This window comes from Geotrypetes seraphini, chromosome 11 (genome assembly GCF_902459505.1).
Source record: "Geotrypetes seraphini chromosome 11, aGeoSer1.1, whole genome shotgun sequence".
In the NCBI taxonomy this organism is placed as follows: domain Eukaryota; kingdom Metazoa; phylum Chordata; class Amphibia; order Gymnophiona; family Dermophiidae; genus Geotrypetes; species Geotrypetes seraphini.
Window position 1 is genome coordinate 131,240,895 of NC_047094.1, and position 11,536 is coordinate 131,252,430.

At 45.5% G+C, this 11,536-nt stretch overlaps 1 protein-coding gene across 1 annotated transcript in view; it reads right to left on the minus strand.

Moving 5' to 3' along the window:
• The window catches only part of VSTM2L (V-set and transmembrane domain containing 2 like), a 111,249-nt gene extending 100,856 nt beyond the window's left edge, over nt 1–10,393 (minus strand). Inside the window, exon 1 of the mRNA XM_033915131.1 lies at nt 10,027–10,393. Within this exon, the coding sequence (XP_033771022.1) occupies nt 10,027–10,144 (118 nt within the window). The 5' untranslated portion in view covers nt 10,145–10,393. The remainder of the gene's footprint in view (nt 1–10,026) is intronic.
• Nucleotides 10,394–11,536: the final 1,143 nt, after the last annotated feature.

Genomic DNA, 11,536 nt, shown 5'->3' on the forward strand with positions numbered 1-11,536 from the left:
AGAGAGGTATGGAGCCACTAAGCAAGAATCAATACATTTATTTAATTCGGTTTATATCCCGTCCTCCCCAGGGAGCCCAGAACGGGTTACATGGTAACGTACACGACAGCAAACAAGACATATGGTGCTCCGACAAATGCGCCCCAACAAGTGCGCGCACGAGAATTGTGGCCCCTCGGATTTGTCAGTGTACCATCTGGAAGGCCCTGATTTGTTCAGATTCCTCAGGCCCCGTCATAATGCCTCATTCCACCAATGCCTAAGCTCCGTCCTCATCTGCACGAGCCTCAAACACTTTAAAATCCTAAGTAGGAACATTCTAGAGCTCAGATTGTGATGTCATGATGCCTCATTCCACCAATACCTAAGCTCCGTCTTCATCTGCACAAGCCTCAGACAAGTAGCAACATTCTAGAGCTCAGATAGTGATGTCATAATGCCTCATTCCACCAATGCCTAAGCTCCGTCCTCATCTGCACAAGCCTCAAACCCTTTCAAATCCTAAGTAGCAACATTCTAGAGCTCAGATTGTGATGTCATAATGCCTCATTCCACCAATGCCTAAGCTCCGTCTTCATCTGCACAAGCCTCAAACACTTTAAAAGCATAAGTGTTCGAGGCTTGTGTGGTTAAGGCAGAGCTTACAAGAATGGAGCAGGGACAGGAACAGCGACAAAACTCACGGGGATGAGGAAACTGAATTCCTGCGAGGACGGGGACACATTTGTCCCCATGTCATTCTCTATGATAGAGTCCATCTGTGACAGAGCAGATCAACTGTGGATCTGTCTTAGAATTCAACAGATCCAAGTAACATTGCTGGCAGGTGATGCAATGATTACGTTAGCTCTGGGGCCGGGATGGTTTGGGAATTGTAACTGGATGTTCTTCCGGTACTTTTATTCCTAGCTTTGGCTGCTATCTTACTCAGCCCAGGTGCATCGATTAGAGTGTATAAATAAATGAGAATCTCATTCAAGGCCTGTGGTGTCGTCTGGGTGAGCCATGCAGAATAAAACAGAGATGCAAAGAGGAACTCAGAAGAACAGAGAACAAACTAAGTAGATGCACTTTGAGAGAAACGGCTTATTATATTTCCAGCTGCAATGACCAATTGGCGGCTTACATCAAATTCATCAATTGGACTTGAACATATAGAAAATCACATTGTTTTTTTTAAGGAAGCCTCAGCCCCCACCACTCCACCGCTATGTTAATTCATGCCAGGAAGTTCTTTTTCACCCAGAGGGTGGTGGATACATGGAACGCGCTACCGGAGGATGTGATAAACAGGAGCACGCTACAGGGGTTCAAAGAAGCTTTGGATAGGTACTTGGAGGACAAAGGGATTGAGGGGTACAGATAAGAGTAGAGGTAGATTATAGGGATGGGATTAGAGGTAAGTTACAAAATTAATCGGGGACCACTGTTCAGGCACTAGGCCTGATGGGCCGCCGCGGGAGCGGACCGCTGAGCAAGATGGACCTCTGGTCTGACTCAGCGGGGGCAACTTCTTATGTTCTTATGCCTGCGGGAAGAATTACACGGTGCTTCATCATTGGCTGCCCGTATATATTATTCCACAAACTTAGTGCTATTGTGTGTATCTTTACATCATACGTGTCTTTAAATATAATTTTTTTTCTACAAAAAGTTGTCTATGTACTTAGCTTTTCCATCAGCCAACGCCTGGGAGTCCGACCCGACATGACGTGTTTCGCACCCAACAGTGCTGTATCGAGGGTCTCCCGAGGACGCGCGTGTCATCCGACTCTGCTGTTTGTAGGAGAAAAAGATCTTTTTTTGTTTAAACCTCAAAGGAAACTGATCCAACACTGAGAAAAATGGGTTCATAGACAAAATCGCGCGAGACAACGGCGTGCCGACAACTGAGCGCAGACAACTGAGCGCAAGGTTGACAGCGCGCCGAAGAAAAGCACTATTTTAAAGGGTTCCGACAGGGGGTGTTGGTGGGGAAGCCCCCTATTTTACTTAACAGACATCGCGCTGGCGTTGTGGGGGGTTTGGGGGGGTTGTAACCCCCCTCATTATACTTGAAACCAAACTTTTTGCCTGTTTTTTAGGGAAAAAGTTCAGTTTTAAGTATAATGTGGGGGGTTACAACCCCCCAAACCCCCCACAACACCAAGGCAATGTCTGTTAAGTAAAGTGGGGGGGGTTCCCCCCCCAAACACCCCTGTCGGAGCCCTTTAAAATAGTGCTTTTCGTCGGCGCGCCATCAACCTTGCGCTCAGTTGTCTGCGCTCAGTTGTCTGGCGCCGTTGTCTAGCGCGATTTAGTCCCGTCACCGAAAAATCCAGTAGTATTTTGTGCAAAAAAAAGAGTTATGATGTACTCTTTTATAGCCTTAGAACTGTAATACCCATAATTCTCCATCCCTAGGCAAATACACAATAGTTAGGGAAGAATTATCTGAAGGACCCCATAGGCTTTTCATTAGTATATGTACAATTATTCAGAAGAACAGAAGAATAGCCTTACTGGATCAGACCAAAACAAGAAGTGGAGATGTCCAAATCACGACTGGTGGACTCAAATTCTTTCACAGATCTCTTTTCATTAATTCAACAACTCAATGACTCACACGAATAAGAATGGATATTTGGTTACAAGAACAAAGATTTCTCACCAGTATATATGAGTGGTGGTTAAAAATGACTCACATGATTAAGAGAACAAAGTGAACGATCATATGAAGGGGTTGAATGTTGTCATTGGTGGGGGTTTGGGTTTTTCATTCATGTCTAAAGGGTTGTAGTTTGTATGTCTGAGGGTATATCCAGTGGTTCCCAAACCCTGTCCTGGGGGACCCCCAGCCAGTCGGGTTTTCAAGATATCCCTAATGAATATGCATGAGAGAGATTTGCATATAATGGAAGCGACAGGTATGCAAATCTCTCTCATGCATATTCATTAGGGATATCTTGAAAACCCGACTGGCTGGGGGGGTCCCCCAGGACAGGGTTTGGGAACCACTGGTATATAAAAAAATGGGATATGATTTTGTATATTGATGGTTATAATAAATTAAAATGACATTGTTTAGAATTCAGTTTTCACGTTATAGAACATATGAGATATAGCTAGGTCAGGGCTGCCCAAGTCCGGTCCTCGAGATCTACTGGCAGGCCAGGTTTTCAGGATATCCACAATGAATATGCATGAGAGAGAGATTTGCATACCAAGGACGCAGTGTAGGCAAATCTCTCTCATGCATATTGATTGTGGATATCCTGAAAACCTGGCCTGCCAGTAGATCTCGAGGACCGGACTTGGGCAGCCCTGGGCTGGGTGGTGCATGCGTCGTTGTTTTATTTTTATAGAATCATTTGGAATTTTTGGGTCACCTGCTGCAAAAGAAAGCCATCGGCTGCTTTTTCATCTCCTTTATATAGTTTTATTCCTCTTAGGGAAAGAGGCATCGTGGCACGAAACACGGCAAGAAAATAATGAAGTGCACTATCCCCTCTATTATGGCAAAACTTAAGAGTTTTCTCTCAGTTTCCCAGGTCTCTGTCAAGCTGGTGGTTATGTCAAGAGCTACAAGTGGGTTATGCACTAGGGATGTGCATTCATTTTGAATGACATGAAATATCAAGGACATTTTCCTATGTTATTTTGTGTCATTTTAAGCCTGAAATGACAGGAGGAAAAAAAACGGCATTTCAATAGTTCTCCTGTCATAAATAGCACACATTATTCATTTATTGAAAAGGAAAGTGGGGTGTAGTGGTTAGAGCGAAGGCCTCAGCACCCTGAGGTTGTGGGTTCAAAACCCTGCACTGCTCCCTGTGACCCTGGGCAAGTCACTTAATCCTCCACGGCCCCAGGTACAATAGATAGATTGTGAGCCCACCAGGACAGACAGGGAAAAATGCTTGAAGTACCTGCATGTAAACCGTGTTGAGTGTGGATTGTATAACTACAAAAAAAGCGGTATTCAAGTCCCAATCCCTTTCCCCGATGTCGTAATGCCTGGCAGCAATCTTGCTCCTTGCTTACAAAACAAAAACAAGAAAAACTCTCCGGCATTTATCGACAGATCAAGGGGAATTCAAAACTCAGCTGTCCGATTGATCTTCGGCCTGAAAAAAACACGAGCGTACGAGTCCTTACCATCGACGATTTCATTGGTTACCGACAGAGGCAAGAGTCTTGTTTAGATTTGCTTGCGTCTGTTTTAAATCGATATTTGGTTTGGCTCCAATTTACCTTTTCTCTCATTTTGTGTTGCGTTGTTCCATCAAGCCTACCGGAAGCCCTCATTTATTTGCCTATCCGACTTTCAAATCTTGTCGGTATAAGAGATTTTTTTAATAGAACACCTGCATTTCAAGCAGGCAGAATGGCTAGGTCGTTATTATTCCATAGGCTCCGTCCTATTACTTCTTTAGAAAACTGGTGAAGACCTCTCTTTTTGATCAATTTGTTACTCGATATCCTTCTGTTCTCCATAGCTTGTATTTCCCTAACATTTGTATCTTCACCGATTGTTCAGTTCTCTTTTTTGTGAACCGCCTAGAACTGTGTGGTGTGGCGGCATAGAAGAATAAAGTTGTTATTATTATTATTCCTCATTCTACTTCACGGCTACTTCATATAGTTTACGACACTACGCATAAAACCGTTTTCTCTGTTGTTGCTCCTACTTTATGGGACGCTCTTCCAAGCCACCTCAGACAAGAAACATCCTTACCAACATATAAGACGAATCAAAACACCTTTCTGTTTAAGGATGCCTATACCATCTAAGAAGTTCTTATTCTCTGTCAGATAGATACACTTCCCCCTCCATATTCGAGATTTCATTATCCGCGGTTTCAGTTATTTGTGGGTTTTTGAATGCAGTCTCCGCCCCCCCCAAATTTACGTCACAGGCAATTGGAGGAATCACCCAAAACCTGCAGCCGAGGCGGAGGCCGATGAACTGACAGGATCCAGCGCTGTTCGAAGAGGCCCCGGCCCGCCACCGAGCGCACACGCACTTGCAACTCAGCGGGCACGCAGCCTGATCCAGAGGCCCCCCCCCCCCCCCCGCCAAACCACAGCAGGTTACTGCTCTCGCCTTCGCGCAGTGGTAGCCCTGTGCTCTGTTCTGGAAGCGGTTCTCAGGATCCAGACCCACACCTTCCTTTACAGCCACACAGGAACAGGTCAGGTTATTCGCGATTTTGTGCCTTTTCTAGGTTTTTTTTTTTTACAGAAAACCCGCAAATAGCATACAAAAAGTTATTTGCGGTTTTTCTGTATTTGCTGTTCCCCTATCACCACGAATACGGAGGAGGAAGTGTATTGTCTACCATCGGTAAAGTAGAATAAGCAAACACAGGACCATGGTCCTTCATTCCCAGTAGTTGACAGGAAATGTTCTCCTTAGAGCCTGTTGACTGGCCACCTCTCTTCATCTGATAACTCCAGAAGGGAGTGAATACAATGAAATTTGTGTGGACAGCAAATTTATGAACTGAATCAGCAGAAGAACCCATTTTTGCTTCAGTTCAGATAAATGAAAATTAAAAGGGCTTTTAAAGGAACAGGACACCTCACAGTCCTGCTTCTTCTGGGCAAAATTTAGGTTCCTTCTGCTTTCATCTCTAAATCCCTATACATGAGCGTCAGAACGGGGGAGGCCAAAGGAATCGCTCTGGTTTGCGTTCTCCCGCCCACCCTTCTTCCAGTGTTTGCTTAAATCTCCGGCAAGCCGCCGCACAGCGTCAAACAGCAGGCCTGCTCCGGAACCCTTCATTCTACTTCCGGGGGGCAGGCCTGCTCGTGGCCGCTGCCCGGCGGCTGCTGGAGATTTAAAACGAAAGCGTCGGGAGCTGTTTAGAGGTCGTGCGCCAAGGCGGAGCTCCTGGGCCCCTGCAAACAGAGCGGCGGTGATCCGTGCAACATTATGTAACTAACCGTTCAGAGAAATATGGGAAAGATTCCTGGTTGTTTACTTAACAGCATAGAGGCAACACAGCAGATATAACTTATAACTTCCAACAATCAAACCAGGTACGAGAACATTCAGCTGAGAATAATCAAATCTGAGACACAACAGCGAAATCCCCACTGGTTGTAACACGGTTTGGTTGCATGCTAGATGCAACCAAACCCATCTATAAACCCCGAGGATTAAAAAAAAAAAGTACGATTTCACAGTGGGCATGTCACCTTAATTGAACAATCGAGAATGATTGGGGTTCAAATTTCCCCTGTCCCCCGCGGGATCTCTCTATCCCTGTCCCGCCCCTGCGAGCTCTGTCCTCATCTGCACACGCCTCGGACACTTTAAAATCCTAAGTGTTCGAGGCTTGCGAGGTGTTTGGAAAGTTGGATTTGCGAACAGTTGTTTAACCTCTCAAAGAAGTTCTTTCTGTACCTACTTCAGAATCCTTTGATTACTCAGCAGTAAAGCCCTGAGCCTTCAGTTGAATTTCATAGTGACACTTTATTAATCAGACTTCACTATAGGTTTCCAGAACTTAGAGCCCCGCTCATGGGAGGAAAAGAAATGAATTTGAGAGGAAATAAAGGACCAGTCGTTTCCATTCTGTCTCCATCATAAGACTTACAGCTGCTGTGAGCTAAAAATAGTTTGGTTTCAAGCAAGGCTGGCTTAACCATTACTCAAACTAGGCAGGTGCCTGGGGCGGCTGCTTCTGTGGGGAGACAAAATGCAACTGCATTTAAAATACAACAGTAGGTGAGTGTGGCGCGGTGGGTAAAGCTACAGCCTCAGCACTCTGAGATTGTGGGTTCAAACCCACGCTGCTCCTTGTGACCTTGGACAAGTCACTTAATCCCCCCATTGCCCCAAGCACATTAGTGTGAGACCCCAAGGACAGACAAGGGAAAATGCTTGAGTACCTGAATAAACTCATGTAAACAATTCTGAGCTCCCCTGGGAGAACAACATAGAAAACTGAATAATTAAATAGTGTGAAAAGTTTCTGTCTCTGGTAACCAGAGCTGGTATTGTGACATCATAATGCCTTATTCCACCAATGAGAGCCAACCTCACCAGTGATGTCACAATGGCTTGATTGTCCATTACTTGGCTCACCTTTATTATATTTTGATTTCTGGAGTGGCCCAGTGGTTAAAGCTACAGCCTCAGCACCCTGAGGTTCAAACCCACGCTGCTCCTTGTGACCCTGGGCAAGTCACTTAATCCCCCCATTGCCCCAGATACATTAGATAGATTGTGAGCTCACCAGGACAGACAGGGGAAAATGCTTGAGGACCTGAATAAATTCATGTGAACCGTTCTGAGCTCCCCTGGGAGAACGGCATAAAAAATTAAATAAAAGAAAGGGCTCCTTTTACAAAAGCTGTGGTAAGCTCTGGTGTAGAGAATGACACGGTGATAAAATTCATCACCGTTCCCGTCCCCGCGGATAACCGCAGGAAACCATCTTCATGTCATTCTTTAAGGAGAGAGGGAAGAATCAGAGTATAATTGGCCACAACCACTAACCCTCAAGCTTTGCTTTGAAGAATGCTGGTGTAGAAGGACTGAGGTTGAAACAGAAACTACAGAATGACAGTCTCTGGTATCCAGAGCAGATATTGTGATGTCATAATGCCTCATTCCTAAGAGCCAATCACATCAGTGATGTCACAATGGCTTCATTATCCTTGGCTCCCATAAGAATCAGAGTATGAATGGCCACAACCACTGACCCGCAAGCTTTGCTTTGAAAAATGCTGGTGTAGAAGGACTGAGGTTGAAACAGACACTACAGAATGACAGTCTCTGGTATCCAGAGCAGATATTGTGATGTCATAATGCCTCATTCCACCAGTGCCTAAGAGCCAATCACATCAGTGATGTCATAATGGCTTCATTATCCTTGACTCCCATAAGAATCAGAGTATGAATGGCCACAACCACTGACCCGCAAGCTTTGCTTTGAAGAATGCTGGTGTAGAAGGACTGAGCTTGAAACAGACACTACAGAATGACAGTCTCTGGTATCCAGAGCAGATATTGTGATGTCATAATGCCTCATTCCACCAGCGCCTAAGAACCAATCACATCAGTGATGTCACAATGGCTTCATTATCCTTGGCTCACATAAGAATCGGAGTATGAATGGCCACAACCACTGACCCTCAAGCTTTGCTTTGAAGAATGCTGGTGTAGAAGGACTGAGGTTGAAACAGAAACTACAGAATGACAGTCTCTGGTATCCAGAGCAGATATTGTGATGTCATAATGCCTCATTCCACCAGTGCCTAAGAGCCAATCACATCAGTGATGTCACAATGGCTTCATTATTAAGAATCAGAGTATGAATGGCCACAACCACTGACCCGCAAGCTTTGCTTTGAAGAATGCTGGTGTAGAAGGACTGAGGTTGAAATAGACGCTAAAAAATGACATGGGATTATTTCCCGCAGTTATCCACAGGGATTGGAACGGTACTCTAGTGCGTACTTCCCACAGGATGCGCTGAAGTGCCCCACAGTAATTTAGCAATCTGGACGCGCAAACCGCATGCTAAAAAAATATGTTTTATTTGACCACAAATGGGGCATGTCTGAGGGTGGTGAGTGGACATTTCTGCGCTAATTAGTGTGAGGTCGTTAGCGTCTGAGCCTTTACTGCCTACAAAATAGCTGTCACTAAGGGCTCATGTGCTAATTTTTAATATTGGCCATGTGCTAATGGCTACATTAATTCAGAAACCAGAAAATCAGCCATTTTCTGGCTGTGGTCTTAGTGCTTGGGAAAGACCCAGTAAAGGCGTTCTAAGACCACTTTCTACCGTAGCCCAAAAGAGGCAAAGAACTATCAGTGCGGCATTTAGCTAGAGAAAAGGTGGCCGGTTTTCACACAGCCCAGGTAAATTGGCGATTTGAAACTGTCTTCACTGTGCATATAAAGTTTACTGTATAAAATTATGATATCCATCTGTGCATTTGTTTCCAGGATGGTTCGGGACGGAGAGACGTTAAGGTAGTCATAACGACTGGACTTAATGATCAAAATCTAAGATCTGGGGGTGGTGGCCTCGTGCCCTCACCTTGCTTTGGCATTTGTCAATGAAAACCCAAAGGGAGGAAACCAGGCGGAAAACATTCCTTCGCCGTCTGCTCCTAGAGACGGGCTCAGTCATACAGAGAGAGACCATCGATGGACGAGTCAGAGAGTGCACAAGCGTGAGACGGGGGAAGAGAAACGGAACGATGCCACTTGTGCAAGGAATTTTGTTATATTACCCAGTTTGGGGGATTGCGATGTTTTGCTGGCACCCCCAATCCCCCATCACTGGCTAAGAGCCGGTTGTCAAGTTACATTCAATCAGCAGGAAGAAAGCGGAAGAGACAATCTGGATGTCTCTCATATTAAAAGGAGACTGCCTAGGTTACTGGCCTCCTCTTTGAGCAAAAAAAAAAAATAATAATAATCTGTGAAGAATGAGCACATAAAATCCTACTGAAAATAGGGTCTAGCCTCTCCTGCACCACTGCACTCTTACCCAAAGGCAGAATCAGGCTGAGAGTGTTGCTTTCTGCAGATTTATTTTATTTTTTTTGGGGGGGGGGTTCCTACTTTTAGTTCAAAGCAGAAGACTCAATCAAGCGTGCCGGTTAACTGAGGAGAGAGCAGGGAGCCCTCAAATCCCCCCACTTCTCTGTTTCTAATGTATTTTAGTCTACTTTTCCTGCTGTGGCTTCTTTGGGGGGGGGGGGTTTGCAGAGGAGAGGATGGACATCTCATTCATTTGTGACCCCCCAGGGAGTCGCTTCTGAAATGTGATTCAGCTGTCACAGCACAGCAAGATCCTGCCCTGTCTCTCTCATAAATTCAAAGGCTGGCAAGAAGTAACATTTAAACGGCATAGTCTGGTATTTTTAAAGCATGTGCAACCAGAAATTCCTGCATTATTTCCTGGAAGGTACAGCAAACAGTACTCAGACGTCCTATAAGTGAGTTAGCGAATGGGGGGGGGGGAGCCCGCAAATCATCCCTGCAAAAAAAAAAAAAGATGCTTGCTCTAAGCTTACCATTTGCAGAAATGTGGTTCTCCCACTGTGGGTGGCCACCCTGCCTGGAGGAGACACTGAGCTGGATATAAAGTCCGAGGTAGTGCAAGATTCCCAGGGTCACTCCGAAAGCTCCCATCTTGGTCCCAGGCAACCTCGTCCGCCTCACATGAGGGAGCAGAAACCCCCCAAAAAACAAAAAAGAACAAAGTCCCGGCTACCCCCCTCCCCGCCGGGAAGGCTCCCCTGCTCCCGGCTGCCAGACTGCAGAACTCTTCCCTCCGGCGCAAGGCGCTGTGCTCGCTGGCTGTGCCGCGTCCTTTAGTCCGGAGCCTCCAAGCAGGCGGAGGGATCCGAGCGCTTGATTTCGCTGCAAAGTTCTTTTTTGCCCCCCCCCCTTCCTCCTCCCTCCTCCCTAGAGCCGGTGCGTTTAAAGCTATACGGACAAGTTTCTAGGGGGATCGGGCTGGAGTGGAAGTGGGGGGTGGGGGAGGGGCTCACATGACCTGTTACCAAAGAAATATAGCATATTGCTCAAATAAATACAAGCAATAAGCTCAATCCAGCCTGCTCACTGCATTTGTTCTCGTTAGGAAATTCAATAGTTGTTTTCAGCTCCCCCATCAATAAAGAAGCCTTGCATTTATGTCTTCATATAGGCTCGTTGCCTTCTAGTTCTCTGCAAAAACCACAAGAATTATATATTTTTTTCTGCTCAATTAAACTCACAAAATCAATGTTTTATTTTTTTTTATTTTTTTTTACTTGGTGTGCCTCCATGCCCATCTGTCTCTTTCCAATCAAATGTTTTTTTTAAAACATTTTTTAAAAAATGTTCTGTACATTGCATAATTTAACTGGGCAGCTCCAGGGTCGTGATCGATTTTCAGACTGAATTTCCCCCAAGGAAGCTCTCTCTCTCTTTCTCCCCCCCCCCCCCCCCCAGCAACTCTTTCTCCCCTCCCTCCCCCCCCCCCCCCCTCAGCAACCATGCTCATGCCCCATAAATTTGTACATTTGGAAAGGGTTCAGTTTGTTTTCCAACAATTGCAGTAAATCTGTAACAGCCCTGGCATTTAATTCCACACTATTCACAAGCAGGATTAAAATAGAATATATTAGGGCTGGATCTTTATTAATAGCGTGTTAGATAAAAGAAAACGGGCAAACACGGGCCAATTCAGCATGTCTTTTCCCATACAGACTCCAGCACCCACCTCATCACCTCTTATCACAGAGTTTTCTAATCAAATAAGTACAAAACCCAATCAGGCTCTGGTTAGAACACCCCATTTCTTTAGTTCCGGGGTGTCAAAGTCCCTCCTCGAGGGCCGCAATCCAGTCAGGTTTTCAGGATTTCCCCAATGAATATGCACGAGATCTATTAGCATACAATGAAAGCAGTGCATGCAAATAGATCTCATGCATATTCATTGGGGAAATCCTGAAAACCCGACTGGATTGCGGCCCTCGAGGAGGGACTTTGACACCCCTGTTTTAGAGCCATGCTGGATGGAACCTGAGGTCACAA